This window comes from Leptosomus discolor, chromosome 1 (assembly GCF_034619465.1).
Source record: "Leptosomus discolor isolate bLepDis1 chromosome 1, bLepDis1.hap2, whole genome shotgun sequence".
In the NCBI taxonomy this organism is placed as follows: Eukaryota; Metazoa; Chordata; class Aves; order Leptosomiformes; family Leptosomidae; genus Leptosomus; species Leptosomus discolor.
Genome location: NC_141391.1, coordinates 168706862 through 168729836, shown reverse-complemented (window position 1 = coordinate 168729836; position 22975 = coordinate 168706862). Strand labels below are relative to the sequence as shown.

Below are 22975 nucleotides of genomic sequence, written 5' to 3'. Positions count from 1 at the left end.
GAAATTGAACTCCTGCTTTTTGGGAGGTGGCACATCACTTCCCTGTCCTTGGAGCAACACAGGGAAGGAGCTGTCTTTCTCTAAATCAGAGCGTTTCTCACCATGCGTGGAGAGGGCCCGTGCTGCTCTTGTCTCTCCTCCATGCCGATAGAGGCATTGCAGAGCCACATAGGGACAAACTAGTCTCCAACACATGTATTTTTTGGTAGGGGAAAGCATTAGCAAGCTAGCAATACTTGTTAGTGCTACACACACAGAACAGAAGTTCAGGCAAACTGTGAAATAATCCATGATGGGTTTCTGCCCTATTCTGGTTAAAAGGTATTACCTGGCCACTTAAATACTGGAGAAAACCATAGCAAAATGAAACCCAAAGTTTTCTGTCTGCTTCATGCTTTTTGGAAATTTATGACTCTCAGCTTCTCAGCACAGATTGTATTTCATACTAAATTTGTCCTCAGAGTAAGCACAACAGAACAATAGGCTTGGAGGGTAAATGCAGGTTATAGGTTTTATGAATTTCGTTACATGTTTGCCAGATTGTTCTCTTGGGTTTGTGCTTTTTTCTGTCACTTGAAATGTCACATTCATGGCTGAATCTAGATTGAGTGCCTGCATCTTACAAAAACTCTGTTTTCTGTGTTACCAGCTGCTCACGATGTATACACAAGGGTGAGTGTGACAGCTGTAAATGGACACGTGTCTCTCCTGCCACCACCTGCCAGGTGAAGTTTGTTGGGGAGGACTGGAATCCCCTGTGATGTTTTTTCCTTGTATTTTTTACATCTGAGAAGCAATCTGTCTCTTCCTTGTCCTGACATGGAGAAATGCTGATTTTTTTTCAGAACCATTGTAATGCAGCTGCTTCCAATGGGATCGCCACTACGCGGAAAACAGAGGTTAGTTAGCATTTTAAGACTGGCATTATTGAGGTTCTGTGGGTTGGGGGAGAAATATATTTAAAATGAGAGGACTTTGCAGGAAGAATAGAGATATGGATGAGGAGGCAGTCAGTTGGTTACATAGAAAGGTAATGCAGAAATTGGATTGATGCTATTTTTTTCTTAGTCCTTTGGTGGTAATTAAAGGTACCAAAACAGATTTGCATTTCAGATCCAGGTATTGGGGTGTCATGTGCCTTCCTCTAGGTGCTGTATTTACAATATTGCTTTAAATGCCAAAGTCCCTGTGTGCTGTATTTAGGCAGTCCACAGGAGCCAGCATGCTGAGGGCTGGGACGTGTAAGCTCACCACCACCACCAAAAAAAAAACCACAAAGGAGAATGTCTTGGACTTAATCTCTTACCTAGTCTTGAATGCATGTTTGAGTTCTGCTGTCACAAACAACTCTGTAAAACTAGTTTTCAGAGTCTCTTCTTCATTTTATGCAGCCAGATCACAGCTTCTCCTGAAACACTGCTGCTAGGGGAGCAGAAGGAAGGGGAGGATGTGCCGCCCAGTTTCTGCCTAACAGACAAGAGAATGTATCCAGGAACTGAAATTCCTAGGTGTTAGTAAATCCCTGGTTCACACTTCCAGAAAAATTTTCCTTGCTTCCAGGCTGTAGACAAAACTGGAGGTGGAGCTACTCTCCATCCATCCCCCTCAAGCTGGATCACTGGAAAGGAAGGAGTGTTGCAGGTGCCAAAGTACCTTCTGAATGTGTTTTTTGAGTTCTCTATTGAAATCACATAGACTGTATGTGAGTGTATAGTCTATACGATTTGCCTCATAGGCCAGCCCTTTAACCTTTTGCTTTGTAGGACAGCCCTTCAACCGTGAGGTTATCCCTTCATCCTTTATGGTGCCAAAATGGTTTTATATTCTGATAAAACTGAGCAATCTTGTCATCAGTGGTTACTTATGACATGAAGGTGTTAGGAAAGAAATGAGTAATGAAGAGAAATTTGACTGATGAGTAGGTACATAGAGATTCGCTGCCTACACTTTTTGGTTTCTGCTTTTCTGTGAGTGATGGCACGGTTGGTATAAATAGTGAGTGTGTTCTTATCTCTAAATGTTTCGTTAGAACTACCCAAACTTTTACCTGTGAAGACAGGAATTACCTCTTAAATTCAGCTGTTCAGCTGAGGTTTCTTAAACAAAATCACAAAATGCATTTTGTTTTTTAAGGGATGAGTGTAATACTTGTGCTTCTGAGCATTAATATTCTGGATTTGGTCTGCATGTAAAGTATTACGGCTGGTGAAAGAACAGAGGAAATTCTTCTTTGCTCTGCTTCCAAGTGCATTAATTTGACATTGGTAAATAGTTGGAATTGCCTGGGAGATGGCTTTCTTCCACACGCCTTATCTTGGAAAGACAGTGATGGACAAGGCAGTGAAAGCGCTAGAGGCAGTCCAAAGGCAGATGTTTATTTAGAAGTGATTGATCCATTCAGAGGGCTTGAAATTGCATTTGAAATCCTACTCTCCTTTGACTGCTAGTGCTTTAAGGAGAACATACTGGAGAGCTGAGAAAGAGGATTTGTATTTTCCCACAACCCCAGACGAGCATTTAGATTAATACACTTTTCTTTCTGTGGCAGCCTCAGCCCTCTTCCTGACTCCAGCTGCTGGTTGCCATGCATGCACCTTCCCCCTCCCTGCGCCAGAGCAGCAGTTGGAGTGGTTGCACGAGTACGTTTGGCTGGGGAACTGATTGGGCTGGAAATAACCGTTGTCTTTCAGCAGGTTATTTTTTCATTTGGGCCAGTTCCCTAATCCAGTTCTTCGCGTGGCCTCAGGCTCCACGCTAGCACCACAGGAGGGGGGCTGTGCCGGAGTGGGGACAAGCTCCCCTGGGTGGCAGAGGCTGCTTAACCTGGGTCACTGCCAGATATCTCATATCTCACTGCAACCTGCAGCCATGCTAACCACACCTCTGAGGATGTGGCTGCCACTGTTTACGCAGCCCCAGGGAAGTGTTAGGCTGTCCAGGGCTGGGGGGCTGTGCTGCAGCTCAGAAATGTGGAGCTCTATTGAAGTTGACAGGGCTGTGCTGATTTACATTACCTGAGGACCTGGTGCACGCTTTCTGTATGACTCTCTGCGTGTTTATGCTGTTTCCATCGCATGCCTCACAACTAGTGATTTTTATAAATATCCTTCTGCCTCTCTGCTATCTCCCTTCCTTCCCTCGGCCACGCAGGGACTGGAAGGTCAGCAGCGCTCTGGCGCTGGGGAAATCAGCACCGCAGACCCCAGCAAGGACACTTGGTCACTCCTGCGTTCAGTGAGGAGATTCACGGTTTCTTTTGCTGCTGAGGAAAGTGTTGCAGACCACGGCAGTCGAGCTGGGAAGCAGGCTCTCAAGGAGCCGAGGCCAGCTTGCCTCAGCGCTGCGAGTGACTGTACTAATGCCGTGAGTCCAAGGCAGGACACAGTGAGGGAGTCCCTGTCATGTAGCCGCAGGGAAGGCGTGATTTCAGAGGGGACTGAAACTTCCAGAGTGAACCATTCCTCCCATGATTTCTTCTTGGTGTAAGGAAAGAAAAAAGACAAGCTAAGCTGAGGTGCCCCGTGGTGTGTGGTGCCTGGGAGAGAGACCGGCAGGAGCACTGAAGCACCGCAACATCCTGTCACAGCCCTGGGCAGGGGATGCCTGGTGGTGTTTCTCTCACTGGGGCTCGCAGCCCTGATGCTGCTCTGGGGGATCTACATGTGTTTGTGTGATACTGCGTTATTCCCGTGCTTCAGGGCTTCCTGCTGGTTACCAGTCAGAGCCCCGAAACAGTGTTTTACTCCTTTCTGTAGTATTTGACTTCTGGATTTGTGTGAGGATATCGACTGTCCTTGGTGCGCTGGAGGCTGGGCACAAGCAGAGGGATGGGACGTGGGTGGAGAAAAGCACTGGTGCTTCACTGGCTTTAATCTCTCGAATTTCTGCTTCGGTTTTCCTGCTCGCATACTAGGGGTTAAACTGATCCCCAGGTCGTGGTAGGAGGGAATTTTCCTCCTCAGGCTGTTTGTCAGGGATTTCCTTTGCCCTCCTCCATGATCCATACCAGAGGTCATCTTGGAGACCCTTTTGCAGGCCCTCTGGCCCCAGCCTTTGCACTCTCTTGCCCTTTCCTAAGGCACAAGTTGTACCTTTCGATCAGTTGTGACAGGTCTCACATTTGCTCCAAAGCACTCCAGTGTTCAGTGGCCATGGTAGCATGTGGGGAAGACGTGCCAGGGACCTCTCTGAAGTGGGCAAAGGCTGTGTTTGCAGAGAATGGTGATGTGACCCTGGTGGTCCCCTCAGGCCACCAGCCCGAAATCTTGATGCTGCTCTGGGTACATGAAAAGATTAGTGGGGAGAAAAAACCTTGTGGGAAGGACTTTCCTGGAGGTTTTGAATCAGTGCCCTTGGGGTCAGGAAGGGTGAACTGTGCAGTGGGTGTGTCCACAGGTGCACAGCAGAAATCAGGATAATCATAGTACTCTAAAAACTCACTTTAAACTAGTATTATAGGCAGTCTAAAAGCAAACTAGAAATCATTTGCCTGAGAAGGTCCCAAACAGTTTGTGGTTTCACGTGTATTTTCGTGAGTTTCTTGAATGTTTTCAGTTTGTTGTCTGAAAGATACAAAGAGAGGAAACTGTCTGTGTGATTATAAAACTGGGGAAGCAGCAAAACTGATTAAACATGAGATGCTGTCAAATGTATCAAGTAAATACACTAGGGAAAAAAATCTCCCTTCTTGCTTGGTAGTGTTAGTAAATTAGAATAAATATAAAGATAAACAAAGAAAAGCACAGTTTAAAAATTGGCCACATTTCTGCAAGACTGTGAACGCATCAGAGCAAACATTATTCTTAAATGTTGGAAAATAGATTTGTAAACTTCTTAGCATGAAAATGGGATATGAAAAAATCCCCGCAATTGTGTTGTACCTTCAGCTCTATGTATGATTTTGAAAAAACCTTCTAGTAAAGCTAATTCTGAGGCTCTTTCTCAACTATTCATTCTAGGATTTGACCCTGCTTCCCCTTTTCAGGTCACAAGAGATGCCTTCATTTGTTTCTCTGATCTCTCGTAGTGACAGCACCATGGGTTTCGTCTTGTGTTGTTTCTCAATTCTTTAAGGGTCACACAAAATGTGTTATTCCAAGCTGGGTCTTTGTGATACTTACTTTCCTGTATGTCAGATTGTGATTCCTTTGGGCAACTTTGTTATGACATAAATTGAAATATAAAATATGTAGGTAAAAATAGTTGGCTTGTAAAGAAGTTGTTATTGACAGTACTTCCCAGGATCAAGCTTAACAAGATTTGAAATTAATAAGAAAAATATATCCTAGTGCCATAAAATCTGCGTTCCTGAGTGGTGGTTGGTTTTGCAGCTGTTGTTTAACTGCCTAGCCATTTTATAACCCGATTTTGTTTTGCTTTGTTTTCTAATAGCATATCAGCATTCATTCCATTGAACCTTTGTGGATTTCTACGTTAGGCAAAAGTGAAATAACAGTCAAAGGAGAAAACTTCACACGTGCATCAGGCATAAAACTGGTACTGACTGGAATCACTGGCTGTAAACCAGACATGTGAGTTAAGCTCTGAAAAATAATACTATTTACTTTGCATGGTGAAAATTACTCCCATTTTGCCCTAGCAATACAGTTGTGTGAACAGTTACCATGGACCTCTCCTCAGCAGGGCGGGGGATGCTCTGCGCTCCTTTAGTTATACTTCCACTTTCAATTCCTGAAGGATGGAAGTGAATTGGTGTTCAGGTAGAATACAAGGGATGGATGGGTAGGTGGGCAGTTCTCTCAGCAGTAGTAGGACAGTTCTGTACCTGTGGCCCTCTGTGCCTCGCAGCAGGCAACAAAAAAGGTCACAGGAAAGCCTCAGCTTTCGTTTGACTCTCCTCTGCTTCAAAATATTCCCCATATATTCTAGGATTCTGCTTGTGAAAGCGCAAACACCATGCCAGGGAAGGGAATTTCTCATGCACCAGCTTGTACTTTTCTCTGTTGACGATTGCACAGTGTAACCTCCTAGATAATTAAGGTATCTTATTCTGAATCAGTCATTTTCAGGTGCAGCTGCAATGGCTGCCTGTGATTACCGAGCCCATTTTATATAGCTAGCACTTGAAAAAGTATTCATATGGTACTGTTCAGTTTTTCCTTCAATCATTAATTTTCTGGAGACCACAAAAAAAGCAAAAGAAGAGAAGGAGGGAGAGAGGGAAAGGAGGGACATAGAGGAAGTAGAGAGAAAGAGAAAGGAGTGAAAAGGAGGAAGGAGGGGGAAAAGAGAGAAAGACAAAAAAAGAAAGAAAATTAAGCTGAAGAGTCTCATTCTTGACTACCTCATGGACCGTGGTGGTAGCACATAGAAGACACAGTAAACAGCAAAATCACACATTGCATTACATAGCCTCATCCCAAGGCCGTAAGACCAATATCTGTACTGTCTTCTGTGATTATTGTGACACATTGCAACTTAATTCAGAAGGTGCCCTACTTTGTCTTTTCAGCTCCCTGTTCTGTCTTTCCACCTCCATCTGGCGGCTCAGAGATTCATTTGTCTTTTCTCCTTATCCTTTGCTTTAGGTTATAGGCTTCATGTAGTAACACCCATGAGTGGCATACTGGCATCTGTGTTTCAGCATCTGACTGTTTTCTTTCTCCTTCAGCATTAAAGTTAGGAATGTGCTAAACGACACACAAATGACATTTACTCTCCCACCAACACGTAAAGAGGCCAAAAGTATATGTATACAGGCTAATGGGAAAAAATGTTCACCACCAATGACCCTGCATTATGTTTCACTACCATCATGTTTTGGAATCACACCAAATACTTCCTGGATCAGGTAAATTTGTCTTTCTATACTTTTTATGTATTTATTAAAATGTCATCCCATTGACCCAATATGAGCCTCCATGCTTGGCCAGACTGCAGCTGATGTAAACCTGGATGACTGCTGTAACCTGTTGTGGAGGATGAATATACATCAGTGAACTGATTTAACATTTAACATACAGATAGGATCATGATAACTGCAAGACAGATTCTGTGTTCTGCAGGATTCTGTAAGCTTCTTCCTGCCTGCCCCAGGTCTCCTTTGTAGAAGTCAAAAATACTCTCTTCATACTAAAGCTAAATCCAAAATAATGGTAGCACGCATAAATTCAAACTCCAGCTAGCTCCAATAAATAATTTGTTTCTTGATACTAATACACCCTTCACCTCTGAAGCAGCGTGAAGTATCAGTGAATTGGAAATGAAGTGAAAATAATCACCACTGCAGTGATACACTCAGACTTGCTTTAGGACTGGGTTCCCTAAAGCCAAAAGAGCCCTTTTCAAGCCTCTGCTCTGTTCTGTGGGAGACTCACTGCTCCAGTGAAAGACTTACAGGATGGTTTTAAGATATTCTCAGGCACAGCTTTCCACCTGTCCCTCTGCCTGCACAGTTTTAACCCACTTTCAGATTCTTAGTCTGATATCTTGGCATCAAGCACTGGCAAGTGTGGATTTGAAGTAATGAGTTGGGCTGGCAGCTGCAGCAGCTGAGCAGCTAGGATGTATACCCTCATCTCCAGGTGAGAGGCAGCTCAGGCAGCTGGAAATTAATAATACCTTAAACCACTCCAACTGCGTTCAGCAGAGATTGTGAGCCAGAGCCCTCAGACACAAGTACCATTGTGTGTGCTGAGACAGATGGTCTGAACACTGCCGAGAATGTTTCCTGTGAGGTGCCTAGCACCATCGGTTCATCTTGAAGAAGGCAAGAATTAAGCACAGGCAGGGCTGCTCCGGGGCAGTGAAATACCGTGATGCTCTTTCTTCAAGACAGAATATTAAATCATGATCTAGTTCTTTGGCTGCATGAATAGAAAATGAGGTGGAGAGTTCATGAAAAGGAGTATCCATGTGTATGCTTTCAAGTAATTTGGTTTTGCAGTAGCAAAAGTATTTACCATTACATTATGAGGAAAGAATGGAAGCACACTGTATAGCGCAAATTATCTTGTCCTGAAGTTTGACTTTATTATATTAGCTGCTACCAAAGCAAAATGCACATGTAGTTTATTCACGGCTGAAGACTTAATGCAGGACTTACCTGTGGGAAAACAGATAACATTAACCTCCCTTCCCCCTCCTTTTTTTTACAGTGGTGGTCGCAAAATTACTACAATTGGTAGAAATTTTAATGTGGTGGACAGTGTGATTATTTCAGATGACCAGAGATCAAACCTCACCGTAAGTCTTAATCCCTTTTGCAATACCAAATAGAGGTCTCTCAAGGGATTAGATTTTGCTCCTAAGGTTTCAGGAAAATCTCAGTATTTTTCAAACACTTGGAGGCACACATCAGTCACCCTGCTGAAATAAATATGACCACCTGTAGGATTACAGTTGCGCACATTCTCAGTACAAGATCACAGATACACATAAGCTACTCTCCTGCATAATTCCTTAAGCCTTTTTTCTATACTTTAGAGACTTGTTCCAAATCTTTCCTTTTTAAGTCTCCCCACTCTCAGTATAGGGGTCTGTTGGAGGAGGGGGTCATGTACTTCTCTTTGGCTTTGTGTTGAGAACCCAAATGGTGCCCCTGCCTCAGCAAAGGGCGGCAGACTGGAGCTGATGTTGGGACTAAACCCTTTGACACTGTGAGGAGGTAGGCACCCTGTTGACTCCTGGGCTTGCTGCACAGAGACCAGAAAACAGCAGCATCACCCCATGGAGTAAACAATGGGATGCTGCAACAGCCCCCCTCTCTCAGAAGTTAAGCTGGGGACAGCCAATGCCCAGAGGTGCTGGAGACCTCGTCCTGCTCTTCTCATGTCACCTGCATTGAGGGGAAGGAAGGAGAAATCACTGTCACTATTCCTGTCTCACCGCAGGAAATAGCTGCCTTAGCAGTGTGCAATCAGCCTTAAAGCAGCGTGCAGAGTGTGTGATAAATGTACTTAAAGGTAGACACAGGCTCAACACAGAAATTTTCGCAGGTGCTCTGCATGCAGCCTGATCATAGAGAAGAGGTTTAGCAGGTATCTGTGTGAAGTCAGGAAGACGTTAAAATTATTTTGAGTGCCTCTGTTCGTAATTGTACCCACTGTTGAGTACTTAATGACTGTTACAGCTTTGCTATTGCATTTCTAGGTCTCTAGGTGTCCTGGAAATGAATCTGAATATCATTACTTAACACCAAGCCTGAGCCATGCAACAGAGGGTAAAGTTGTTGATATGATGTTAAAAGTGGAAACTACCTTTATACCATGTGTCAAATTACACTATCACCCTGACCCAGTGTTCATTAACTACCAGCTGCACACTGAGCTGGATCCTGATCTGGAATTAAAAATATATGTAAGTTGGAAAGTAGTAAACTATAATTCCTTATTTGAAAGTGCTGTTGGGGATCATTTTATTTTTCAACGTGTTTAGTGACTTTATTATCTTCTCTTTTTTTCCCTCTAGAAAGAAAATGACAACTTGAATATTTCTAAAGCTGAGGTAGAAGTTTATCTGTCATATATGAATGGTGCACAGACCAAAAAGATATGGTTCAGTGTCCAAAATATTACCAAAAAGCCAGATCGCAGCACCATACTGTGCAAATTCAAAAGGGAAGGAACGGACAAGATTGACTTTTCCACAGTGAAAGTTTTTGTAAGTAGGATTCCCTTTTGTTGCAATTCAACAGTGTTTGGATGTTTATACAAATGTAGTAAAATGTAGCATTAATGCTCTCATCATGAATGTTCTTTATAGAGGGAGGAACGGGATGCATTTTCTGCTCTCCTAGTACTCAGTAGTACTGTTTCCTTCCTCATATCTAAGCATGCCTGCCTAGCTTAGGTACCACAAACAGTACTGAGTTCATTTACTGTCTGGTTACTGCTGTAGAGTCAGAGGTAGGCTTTGCAGCCCAAGCTGAGCTCACTGCTGCTGAGCTCCAGGAGAGCAGTGTCTTGTCACACCTCTAGCTGCAGCAGAGACATCACCGATACAGCATTGCTGGTTCCAGGAGAGCCCCTCATCTTAGATCTGTAAGCAGTCTGCTGCTGGTGCAGTGTGGCCATGAGGAAAAGGACTGTGTCCTCCCATTCACTTTTTCCTATTGAAGTAGATAAGGGTCTTGAACAGTGCAGAGGGGTCACCGCTGAGAAAGAAGAGAACACATTTCTGGATGAAAAAAGGGGGTGAAATTCAATGTGCCCTGGGAAGGACAAAATGCTTTGAACATATGGCACAAAGCCAGGCCCAAACATAAGAACATTAGCATGGATGTCAAAGCTAAATGGCAGCTTAATATATTTGCGCCATGAGTAAGATGAAGATATGAATTTTTTAAAATGCAGTCATCACCGTTTATGATGGAGAAAAGTGATGCCAGACTTATTGCAGTGTATGGTGGTATAAAACTGAAATAACTCTATTGACTTCAAGGCATATGGCTCATAGTAAAGATTAACGAAGCTATTCTCAATTTCATATCACTCTTAACTGATCCCCCATCTGTGGATCCTGCCGTCTGAGCCAGTTATGGCATGGAAAAGCCTTTCTGAGATTGGTGTTGCATTTAAATATTAACATTGCCGTGCAATATCACATGCTCATCCTGCAAGCTTCATAGGATTGACTGTCATAGAAAGGTCACCGCTTTGCTAAGGCAAATCAAATGCAATAGTTATAATGTAACTTTTCACTTCTGGTACGTTAAAAATTATTTTTTCTGACATCAAGAAAAATGTAAAAGTAGGAAGTCATCACGTGGTTTTTCAGTCTCACAAATAAATCAGAAGTAGGACCACTATGAAAAGATAAGCTGGGTATAAGAGATAGGTATGGCCCAAGAATAAACCTATCTCTTGCCTTAGTATTCAGGAAGAAAGGATATTGAGTGTGTGGTCAAAGACAGGATGATCGGTCTGAATGGAGGCATCGAAGAAGAAAATGCCATTCCTGTGACAGAAGCAAGATTCAGATAGATCAAGGGGCTCAAGACAGCAGGAACAGGATCATTCCCATCACAGCGCTGAGAAAGAACCGACACATGATATTGTAGGCTTAGTAGGAAAGATTTTAAATAAAACTGCAGTCAGGAGATGTGTTGTGCGACTGGAGAGTAACAAATACAAACCCAGTATTTAAAAGAAAAAAACTTACCTAGGCAAATGGAGGCTTGCTGATTTAGTCCTAGCTCTGTGTAAAGCTTTATAATGTATTTTGAATGAGGGACTCATGAAAGACCTGGAGGTAAATGGAAAATGGGGTAATTGTCAACTTATTTTTAATAATAAAAGCAGATTATGATAGATTCTTCATTTCGTAAGATGAGTGATTTCCTCAACAACAAAAAAACAGCTGATCACATGTACCTGGAAGTCATTCAGTAAACTACTCAACGTGGTGATTATGAACATGCTGGGGATTAGAAAAACTGGATGCTGTGTATGAGGAGCTGACTCTGGGCAGTGTTTATTTTCATATAGATATTATTTAATATCACTAGTGACCTGAGCACAAAAATAAGGCATGCGCTATAACATTTGCTGATGACATAAAGCTCAGAGGCATTACCACTCCAGAGGAGGTTTTCTAATGTCATGCATGAACAGTGAAATGAATTTAGGAATAGGAATTGGATTAATACAGGTGTACCTTATTTAGTCTATGATTCATAAGCAAGATAAATAAAAAATAAGAAAGAAATGGGGTCACTGAATAGGAAGGTTATGGTGAAGATTAATCCAAATATAAGCAGAAAATTAAATGAATGCTTTGTCTCAGTTTTCAATAAGCAAGAATGAGTAACAGAATTTTCTGCTTTAGGAATGCTTTGGTTGCACAGGACAAGTGGAGAAAGGTGTACTAGTCGTGAGATGATTAATGTATTTAGCCACCAATGGTTTGCTTTGTCTTCTCTTCTTTGTAGCCCCAGAAATATGAAGGCTGTGTCCTTCCAGCTCTGTGAGGTTTCTTTACTTGCTCGTGTCCATGTAGCTGCAATGTCACTATCCAGTTGGCAATCTCCAGCTGCCCTGGCTGCTCACCTCCTGTGACAAGCCAGTGATTGAAATCACCAGATATCTGCCTTCCCTGCTGTAACCCAAAATGATTTCAACCCAAGTCTCCTTTTCAATTATCTCAGGCTCATTTCTATCCCTAGCTCTTGGTGGTATTCTTTTTCTGTGTCAAAGGGTATTTTTACTTCTAGTCTGTTTATAGACTTAGCTACCCTTTATTTATGTGTTTTCATAGCCCTTTTTGGGATCCGCCTGTGAAATTTCTTCTTCCATAATTATCAGTGGTGAATGCCTCAGTTTGGCCTCTGGCAGACTTCAGCATTTTCATGTATTCCTAAGAATTAATGCCTGTCCTGCCTTTGACTGGTCCAGTGGCTGTTGGGGGGTGTTGTACATGTATTGTATGTTGTATTTGTTCTTAAGCAAACCTTCAGGAATGCCCCGCCTCCTACATAAAGAGGTTGAAACTTGTGCAGAGAAACAGGGAAGAGGGCTGTGGGCCAGGCGTCTATCAAAAATGTTACTTACTTTGTTATCAGCTTGAGTCTTACCTTGCTTTTCTGCTCAGCGGAGTTAACACACTGAGTGCAAAAGAATGATTTTTACTATCAACATGTGCCTTCCTTGCTTCAAAATGCCAGGCCATTCAGCAACAATTCTGAAGTGCATGAGCCACTTGGCCAGCTGGAGGCCAGATCCTGCCCTTCATTCGAGGGCTCTTGTTTGCAATGAGAGCAATGGCAAAATTTGATGCTTCATGAGGGCCTCGAAAATATTCTCGTCACTGCTTTGTTATCCTGCTTAAACATCAAATACAGTAAAAGTTAAGTTTGTGTTGGTTCACGTTATGTTTTCCCAAATTGTTGCTGTCTTCCCAAAAATCTGGAGAACCAGGGTCCTTCATGTGCCTCAAATATGTTTGGGGTTTTTTATACATAAAATATCATTCCAAGCACTGATACAATACCTGTCCTCTATTAACACAAACATTATTTTTCTTCAGGTCAAATTAGGAAACTTTGAGCATGAAGTCAAACCGACATCATCACACATATATTTATATGTTCTTATTTTGCTGCCTATTGTAGTGGGTGTCATTATAGGTAAGTACAACAATGTGTTTTCAGTTTTTGATTTGCCAAAGGGTATAATCATGACACATAAAGACACATACACACACACATACATACCTGGGACTGTCACAAACAGCCTGGTGGTTTTTCCCTGTTCACAATGAGAGTGGACAAAGTTAACTCTGGTCTGGTGAAGTCCATCTTGTCAGACTACCGCACGTTACGAGACAGTAGTTTTGGCTATTCTGCTGGGATTACTCGCCATCATTTAGTGAGGCAAGCCAGAGGACTGACATCCTTGTGTTACAACTGGAGCCCTTCCAGCTGTCAGAGCTGGGCTCCCCTCCCATCCCTGGGGCAGATGTTCCCTAACAAATTGCTTATCCTCAGGCAGTGTTTGTGGTGTTTCTGCTCAGTCTCATTTGGATCATTCATGAATTTGTATGTCATTACTAAATTGAGGGGGGTAAATAGTTACCCCTCCTCTTTTGTCACTCCTTTTTTCTAAATGTTTTGCTCTGGTTACATATTTGATAAATTTCCATTTATTGTAATAAGTTTGTGGAGTTGTTCTTTTGGTTGTTTGGGTTTCTTTTTAAACAGTGCGTTAGCTTTACAGGAACTGTATCTCATGCCTTTACTGTCTCTAAATAAGCTTTAGAGAATTTCATAATTTGGAAATGGATTTCCTGTTCAAAAGAACTGTTTTTCTTGTTCAATCAGTGCTACTTTAAGTAGATTGCTAGTAGTTGAAGTGGTTGTTAGATTCTGTGTCTCACTGTGCAGGTTGTACATAGCAGGGTGTGCTGTACTTTCAAATAAAGTTGGATTGACAATTCCAAGACCTTGTTACAAGGAATGTTTTTTATTGAACATGTGGGTCTAGATCTAGATAGCTGGGGCTCATGGATACTAGCACACTGGCAGCAGCACAAACAGTAATCTGCCCAGAGAGTGCAAATGTATGTTAATCTTTCTGTTTCTTAAAATAATATTAAAATATGTCATGTATAGAGGCTGTCTGTTCTGCAATTTCTGTACTCAAGAATCTATTTTTCTTCCTTTTTAGCGGCATTCATAGTTACTAGATACAAATCCAAAGAGTTAACTCGTAAACAGAGTCAGCAACTTGAGCTGCTGGAATATGAGATTCGGAAAGAAATACGCGAGGGTAGGTCTAAAGAGCTTTATAGAGCTTAAGTACAGTGTAATGTCTGAACTGAAACTGTCAAGAAGCTCCCATTATATAAACGTTTTAATTTTATAGCTGTGAGAATAATTTTGTGTTGTATGAGAGTTCCCCTTTCATCTCCACGTGCACTGCAGTAGCAGATAGCACTGAGCTAATAGGATTGCATGGAATATTTTCTTCAACAAAAGTGGAAAAAAAAATGAACTGGTACTTTCCTGCTCATAAGAGTTTCAGCTAAAAAAAGAACCCCTCTAGAACCCCTCTTCCCTGAAAACGTTTTTTTAAGGAACACCTATTCGGGCCAAGTTATAACTGTGAAGATGATTTTGTGTCAACTAAAGTAACTCGGGGGGGGGCGTGTGATGTGCTTTTTTCAGGATTTGCTGAACTGCAGATGGATGAATTAGACGTGGTGGATAGTTTTGGAACCGTTCCGTTCCTTGACTACAAACACTTTGCTCTTAGAACTTTCTTTCCAGAGGTAAATATTTACAATTCTTTCAGTTGTCAGCCCTGCCTAATAATGAAAAAGCGAGGAAGGTCAGGATCAAATAACTAAAGTAAATCCTATACACAGTAATTGCACGTTGTTTTCACAAGAAACTTTTCTTAAATCAAGAATTACCAAAGAACACTTAAAGCTGTATATCTCTGTATTTAACCAAGCCTAAATGCTGTAGATAAAGCACCGTAGTTGAATTTTCAAGGGTTGTGTGTGCATCCATTTCTTTTTTGCCCAGCCTCACTAAGATGCTTGCCTTTCAATCCATCCTAACTAAGCTATAATTTTTTCATTGCTTTTTTTGTTCTCATGCTTTCACTTTCCATGCTATAGCTAATTAAAGTAACAGTCAGGCTAGCTAACATGCTACCTAAGATCATGACTTTTCCTAATTAGACTTGTGGGGTAAGGAAACGGCTCTAAGGTCATGCTGACTTTCTACTTCAAGCTGCTGACAGAAATGGGTAAGACCTTGCTTCAAAGGAGTGCAGGTCAAATGCTTAAAAATTACATAAGTACTTAAGTGCTGTCCAGTTCAGAGGTGGATATTTTCATTGTTCTTTGGAGCAGTTTATGCCTCTGCATCAGGGAACCGAAAAGGCCTTCTCTTTCTACTTCTCTTGCTACTTTTTTCCAGATGTGGCACATTGTGGTGCTGATAAGTGCATTTGCCACAGCTTTCAAAATTAGATCATTATATAATGATATATATGATGTGATTATCATTATATCAAAAGGACTGTCATCATTTAGCCCCAGCCAGCAAACAGGCACCACGCAGCTGCTCACTCACGGCCCTCCTGTCCCCAGTGGCATTGGAAGGAGAATCAGAAAACAAAGCAAAACTCATGGGTTGAAATAAGAATGGTTTAATAACTAAAATAAAATACATTATAATAATAGCAATAATAAAAAAAATCATCATCATAGTAATTGTGATTTAAAGGAATGTAACAAAAAGAGTTAAATAAAACCCAAGAAAGAAAAGTGATTTACAATGCAATGGCTCACCACCTGCTGACTGATGCCCAGTCAGTCCCTGAGCAGCGACTGGCCCCTCTCAGCCAACTCCCCCCAGTTTAGATACTGAGCATGATATCCTATGGTATACCCTTTGGCTGGTTTGGCTCAGCTGTCCTGGCCATGCTGCCTCGCAGCTTCTTGTGCACCTCCTCACTGGCAGAGCATGGGAACCTGAAAAGTCATTGACTTAGAATAAGCACTACTTAGCAACAACTGAAACATCACTGAGTGATCAACATTACTCTCATACTAAATCCAAAACACAGCACTGTACCAGCTACTAGGAAGAAAATCAGCTCTATCCCAGCCAAAACCAGGACATCATGTTAACCAGTGCTTACTGACATTGACTAATTTGCAGAAGCTCTGGTCTCAACTGGTGGTATTTTGCTGTGTAACTGACATCAATGAGTAGAAACCCTTGGTTAGTGATGTGGTATTTTAGGTTATAGCTGGTATGTATGCGAGTTACCTATTAGTCTTCATGTGTTACTCATCACTGCTGCAGCCCAGTCCTGCAGGCTTATCTGCACACTGCTTCACTTTATCGCCCTGCGTCATCCCACTGAACACTCATTGTGATAAAGTTAAATTCATGTGATATAGTGCAGAATCAGGGCCTTTTTTGGTACAACACCAAATACTAGCTACTCAGGCAGAATCATATTTAACGATTACGTATGCATAATCTTTGTACACTTTGAGTCCAGTTCTCTACACCAAAGGAAACTGGAAATGTCTCTTCTAGTACTGCTGTTATGCCCCCAGTATAATTTGTATGGGGTCACTAGGAGCTTTGAAGAAAATGGACCAAGAAAATCTTACTTTCTGCATCTCTTTCCTTTCAGTTTCTTTTGTTGCCAGGCATATTAGCATTAAAGTCGCGTTTTTATTTTTAGGACTGTATCTTTTCCTAGTGATAGTCCCCTGTCAAAACAGTAACAATCTGTAGAAGCTGTCTGGGTAGAAATGCTTTGCTTTATGCAAATAAGAAGGAAAGAAAAAAAAGGCACGGTCTGCCACTGTGTTGCATTATGTGAGGTCAGAAAGGGAAGGGCTCCTGGTTTGCCTTGACAAGTCTCGTGCCACTGTGCATCCTGGAAATTGTTCCCATTAGATATTGTCTCAGACTGAAATACTGATACCACAAAGGTAAACTTGCCACTATTAGCTCTCTACAGACGTGCAGTGTCAGGCAAGTTGTTTAACGTATTGTGTACCAATTTTTCCTGCTAAGTACTTACTGTTTACATTGCAGGAGTGTCCAAACATGCCTTGTGCTGTATGAAGTTGGTAGGAGAGCAGTGCTCTACTAAACAAATATTACAGATGAACAGAAAAGCCAATGGGGTAATAGATTGTAACCAAGTGTCAGAAGGATTGTCAGAAGGGTCAAAGTGGCAAACCACCACTTCCCTCACTAACCTCATCTGTTTGAATGATGTCTGTATTCTACTTTTTCTGCCTTCCAGTGTGTTCGATGAGCTTTGTCTCATCTAATCTAAGCTGTTTAAACATGGTCATTCAAGCTGTTCACTGAGCATCTTCTGTAGTCAGTGCAGAGACAGGCAGCTCAAGAAAGTGATTCATCCCACTTGCCTGAGACATCTGTCTCAGGATGGGATGAGTTGCTTACAGAGGGAGTCAGGTACCTAAAATTAAGAGTGATGGACCCCATCTTCATTTTGAGCTTCTCGCTTCCTGCTGCTTCGATTTTCTATATTTAATTTGGCTTGGTAGCTTTTGTTTTGTGCTTAATGCTTGTAGGTGTTAAATGGATATTACATCTGTTCTTAAAATATTCCTTATGTTCAGCCTGATTTTTGCTTTACTTGTTAAATTTGGATTATTATTTCCGTTTTCCTTTGATTTCCCACATTGTTTGGTTTAATGCTACCATGCTTGTTCCCTGTCCACAAGCATTTTTGACCTTTAATGTGGTTCTGGTTGTTTCACTCTGTGTATGTGTGTTTTATTGGTAGGTGGTGTTAGGTGTGCTGAAGAAGTTCTGGAAAAATGGGAATAGCTAATGGAGGAAGAAGGGTATGTAAGGGAGAAGAGAACAGGAGGCATGAGGAAAGGAAGGGATGGAAAAATCAGATATGTAGATGAAAAACTAGATGTGAGCCGGCAATGTGCACTCGCAGCCCAGAAAGCCAATCACACCCTGGGCTGCATCCAAACGAGCGTGGCCAGCAGGTCGAGGGAGGTGATTCTCCCCCTCTGTTCCGCTCTGGTGAGTCCCCACCCAGAGTGCTGCATTCAGCTCTGGAGTCCTCAGCACAAGAAAGACGTGGACCTGTTAGGGCAGGACCAGAGGAGGGCCACGAAAATGGTCAGAGGGATGGAACACCTCTTTTATGAAGAAAGGCTGAGAGAGTTGGGGTTGTTCAGCCTGGAGAAGAGAAGGCTTCCGGGAGACCTTAACTGAAGCCTTTCAGTATAAAGGAGGTTTATAAGAAAGACAGAGAGAGACTTTTTACCAGGGCCTGTAGTGATGAGACATGGGGCAATGGTTTTAAACTGAAAGAGGGTAGATTTAGATTAGACATAAGGAAGAAGTTCTTTACCCTGAGGGTGCTGAGGCACAGGAACAGGTTGCCGAGAAGATGTGGCTGCCCCCTCCCTGGCAGTGTTCAAGGCCAGGCTGGATGGGGCTTTGGGCAACCTGGTCTAGTGAGAGGTGTCCCTGCCCATGGCAGGGGGGGCTGGACTAGATGATCTTTGAAAGTCCCTTCCAACCCAAACCATTCTGTGATTCTATGATTTTGTAAGGAAACTAGGGGCTGCCAGCATCACAGATAAAGCAGATGTAAATGTTGCTGGTGTGAATTTGTTGCTCAAGGGTGCTGCTTTGGGAACATGCAGCTGTGTTGGGACCTTATAGGCTGTAAGAGTCAGACAAGAGGCATTGACAAGGTGTTTGAGAACTGGGGGCTTGCCTTTGTTGTGAGAGCTTTTCTCTAGGACTGGATGTGTGGTGGCACCTGTGCCTCTCTGGAGACCGACAGCGTGGACCTCCTGGAGAGTTCATTAGTGAACATTCATAAAGTGCTGTGAAATGAAAGGAGGCAGATGAACTCAAGTGTCACTCTGTTACAGAAACCCCATATACCAAAGGCTGTCGTTGCTATCCAAGAAGGATGCAGCCTGCAGCACCCCTTGCACACCAGCACGTTTGCAGATGAGGGTAATAAACAGCTTTTCTTGTGGAGTGTTAGTTGACTGCTGTGTTAGTGCAGGTCAGCAGCACAGAGTAACACACACAGTAACACTGAAGTCAATACCAGGTCATCTTCGAGAGTTCACTTTTCAGTGAACCTTGGCAGCACCTTTGCAGAAGCTACCGTGTAGAGTTTTTGTATTGTAGCCTTATTAGAAGCCAGCATTTCCATTGTTTTATTTCAAGTCATACGCTAACAGGACATGCTTGGCATGTTTAACATACATGTGTTAGAAACTTGTGGTATACATAAGAATGATAAATATCGCCTGTCTTATATTTTAGTCAGGAGGCTTTGCATCCATCTTCAGTGAAGACATGCCACAGGTAAGTTGATGTAGTGTGATAAGCCTTAATTAGCAAATATTGTTTCAAGAGTGATTGTATCCCTTATCTCAGTGTTGTCCTAGAACACATCAGATTGCATTTTCAATAGGTTCCCTTTCCCTCATGAGGATTGTACGGGTTTATATATAAAATGAATTTGTAAGATGCTGTTACCTAATGTATGTTATGACTTATTTAAAAAAACAGAATCTAATCATGAGAAATGACAGGCAAACTTAACTATTGGCATTACTATGTGCCAGTATGACAGAAAATGTATGTTCTGCACTGGCGTGTTCTGTATTGTACACAAAGGCAAATGCATCTTCGGTAAAATCCTGAGACTCGTGAAGTAAGTGCAAAGTTCCCACTGATTTGAACAAGGCCAGGATCTTATCCCATATGTTGCTTACCATTTTTCTGAGCATTAAGAATCCATCATAGCCAAACTACAGTTTGCTTATTTTTGTTTAACTATTCCAGAGCAGAGACCAAACGAGCAAGGATGAAAGCTTCAACATGTTGCATGCTTTAATTTGTAACAAGAACTTTCTTGTTACTCTCATTCACACCCTTGAAAAGCAGAAAAATTTCTCTGTGAAAGACAGGTATAGTATGATTATGCTTATCATCTTCAAGACAAAGAATTAGCAGGAAAAAACAACATGGATTGTTACACAAATGTAATTTCTACTTCTTGCAAAACAAGGTTGCGTTACTCCAGAGCATTTTTCCATCTTCTCCATCTGTACACACTGAGGAGAAAAAACATTGCCATTAAAACAAGCCATTAAAGAGAAATCAGAGTGTTTGCACATGTAAACAAAGAGGCAAAGGAGCAGGAAAACTCACTTCAAAACTGTAAACACTTCCTGCAGTTAGATCAACAGTTCTACAGTTTAGAAATGTTCTGTCACTGAAGCAGGTGTTGTTCTGCAGAATTAAATTTAGAGACACAAATTCTGTGTTTAAAAAATAATCACAAGAGCAGATGGACTTGCATTTTTTTATATTTTTGTAGAGATCAGTGGACAGTTTCTGTAACTAAGGCAGGAAAACTTAGGATGTGAACTGCACTAAAGTGTGTTTCATGTATTAAAGATGACAGGGAAGAGAAATTCCAAATATGATAGCATTCTTTTTTTTTTTTTTTCTTTTTTTTTTAACAGATGCTTGTTTGCGTCCTTCTTGACTATTGCACTACAAACTAAGCTGGTTTATCTAACCCATATTTTGGAAGTTTTGACAAAGGACTTGATGGAGCAATCAAGCAATGTACAGCCTAAGCTCCTGCTCAGACGAACTGAATCTGTGGTAGAAAAATTGCTGACAAACTGGATGTCTGTCTGCCTTTCTGGATTTCTGCGGGTATGTGTACCTCTTTTCACTGTCAGATACGCAAAGAATTTTTTTAACTGATTTCTTCCATAGGAATTGTTAGAGGTTCCTGTTTGAGGCGTTCATTCTAACATTTAACGTTATTAGTGTGTGCTCTTCTAGTTTAGGTGACTTAGCTAGCTATTGTCAATGGAATGTAGGAAAAGAGTGCATCTGTAGGCGAGGATCATGTCATTTATTTGGCTGAGGTTTGGGTAGTTTTGCAACACTAGCATACCCTTTTCTCATGTCAGACATTATTTCATCTCCATGAGATGTATTGTGATCATACTAAAAGACTGACACACTTGTTAAAATGCAGCTGTACCTTTCTACGCAAGCTGTTGGAAAGCTACCACGTAATGGAGTTTTGAGTAATACTGTCTTTTGGAAAACTAAACTTCTTTCCAAACTTTTTAACTCCAAACAGCATTGCAGATTTCAAGAACTAAATGACTTCAAGTGGAAACAAAACAAGCATTTTCTTTCATTTTACTGTTTTTTTTTTTTTTATTTTAGCCCACTTGGTAGCACTTAGTTCTTGATTTCAGTGTTTGGTTATGCTTCCTGTCTCTCTGCGGGATGGTGTTGTGCTGTTGGTATCACTCATATCAGCCCTTGCATTAATACAGCAGCAGAATTGTTTGAGGCTCAGCAGCTCGCACTGGTTTCCTGAAACTCCAGGAGAGAGCCAAGGAACTGTCAGAGATCTGTTCTCGATACACCAGTCATCTTTACAGAGCTGTGCTAGTGAGATACCTTAGCCAGGCTGCAGGAATGGTGTCATGTGGAAACAAAGATCCATCCTTACTTTCTCAGGTGCTTTCCTGAAGCCTGGGGTCCAGGCAGGAGAGGGAGACCCCAGTTTCATCCCTCTTTTGCTGTTACACCAATGTATGTCCTGCCACCTTGCTCCCAAGGCTTTTTTTCAGAGACAACAAGGGGAGATGCCAATTCAAAAGGAAACTAGTTAGCTTGTTTTCTCACAGGACTGAAAAAGGAAGAAATAGCTGAAGTATGCATGTGAACACATGCACATCTCACCCCCCACCCGCTCTTTGGTGGAACTAGGAAGCGTCTGCCAGGTGGAGTAGGAGCAGCTTGTCTGTAGCGTGCTTGTGCACAGCAAGGGGCTGTGAGCTATCTTGCCACACACTCCAGCTGTCCCTTGCTATTTGCATGAGGCTTTCGCACCGAAAAGCAAAGCGTGGAGGTTAAACAAATAACTAGATAAATCTGCTCACAGGGATTTTATTTTCTAATTGCAAGATGACAAGCTAGTTAAAAGGAAACAATTTATTACACTTGTTTTTTTTCTAGTTATTCGTGCCCATTTAATCATTACAAAAATAAACATGTTCCCTGTGTTTGTTTCATGCCCTAGGAGACAATTGGTGAACCTTTCTATTTGCTAGTGACAACCCTCAATCAGAGGATAAACAAAGGACCTGTTGACGCGATAACTTGCAAAGCGCTGTACACGCTTAACGAAGACTGGCTGCTGTGGCAAGTGTCTGAATTCAAAACAGTGGTATGTTTGCCAGTGTGTGTTCCCTCCAAACCCGGACAACTACAATGTTTGCTCTTTTTCTAGGAAGCTAAATTAAGGCTCTTAGACACTAAGGTGATGGTTAAGTACCCAGATAATAAAATCGATGTTGCTGACAAAGTTTCAAAACACAATAGGGTTTAACTAGCTGGTATTTCACCAATATACATTTCACAAATAGCACTCACTCCTCACTTCACAGCATGCCTTAATAGCCAAAGGTTAGGTTTAATGAAGTCTCAGGGTATTAAAATTCCTTCTTATTTTGAAGTGTACTACAGAAGTATAAACATATGCTTAGAATTTAAACTAAATTACGCTTTTCCAATGAATGAAAGAATGGAATGCAGAGGTTTTATTTTTCTATTGTGTTTACTAATCTTCAGGCTAACCTTCAGGCAGCAGTAATTTGCTGTGGGTTTCCATGTTATTAACTCCAAATTAGCTCCAAATTAGCAGTGTTACACTGTGGTGGATTTTAATTAGTTGCTTGGTCAAAAACAAGGTATCTGGGAAGCCTAGCTAAGTTTCTGAACTTTACCACAGATTTCTTGCCTTTCTTAAAGCAACTGCAAAGTGCTTCCTATTTTACAGTTTTACCCACAATTCTTTGAAATCTGGAATTGCCTTACCAATTGTCATTCTGACACTAAGGGGAGAAGCGACAGCAAGGATTATTGCACTTTGGAGCATGTAAAAATTGTGACTTTTTGGTTTTTAGAATAACC

At 41.8% G+C, this 22975-nt stretch overlaps 1 protein-coding gene across 2 annotated transcripts in view; it reads left to right on the top strand.

Moving 5' to 3' along the window:
* PLXNC1 (plexin C1) overlaps positions 1–22975 on the top strand; it is a 70792-nt gene that overhangs the window by 26521 nt on the left and 21296 nt on the right. For both annotated transcript variants that reach the window (XM_086470979.1, XM_086470972.1), the window contains exons 8-21: positions 650–725; positions 846–899; positions 5392–5531; positions 6632–6811; positions 8118–8205; positions 9112–9318; positions 9430–9621; positions 12985–13084; positions 14124–14225; positions 14624–14727; positions 19280–19321; positions 19805–19929; positions 20491–20689; positions 22083–22229. In XM_086470979.1, the coding sequence (XP_086327105.1) occupies positions 650–725; positions 846–899; positions 5392–5531; positions 6632–6811; positions 8118–8205; positions 9112–9318; positions 9430–9621; positions 12985–13084; positions 14124–14225; positions 14624–14727; positions 19280–19321; positions 19805–19929; positions 20491–20689; positions 22083–22229 (1756 nt within the window). The remainder of the gene's footprint in view (positions 1–649; positions 726–845; positions 900–5391; positions 5532–6631; positions 6812–8117; positions 8206–9111; positions 9319–9429; positions 9622–12984; positions 13085–14123; positions 14226–14623; positions 14728–19279; positions 19322–19804; positions 19930–20490; positions 20690–22082; positions 22230–22975) is intronic.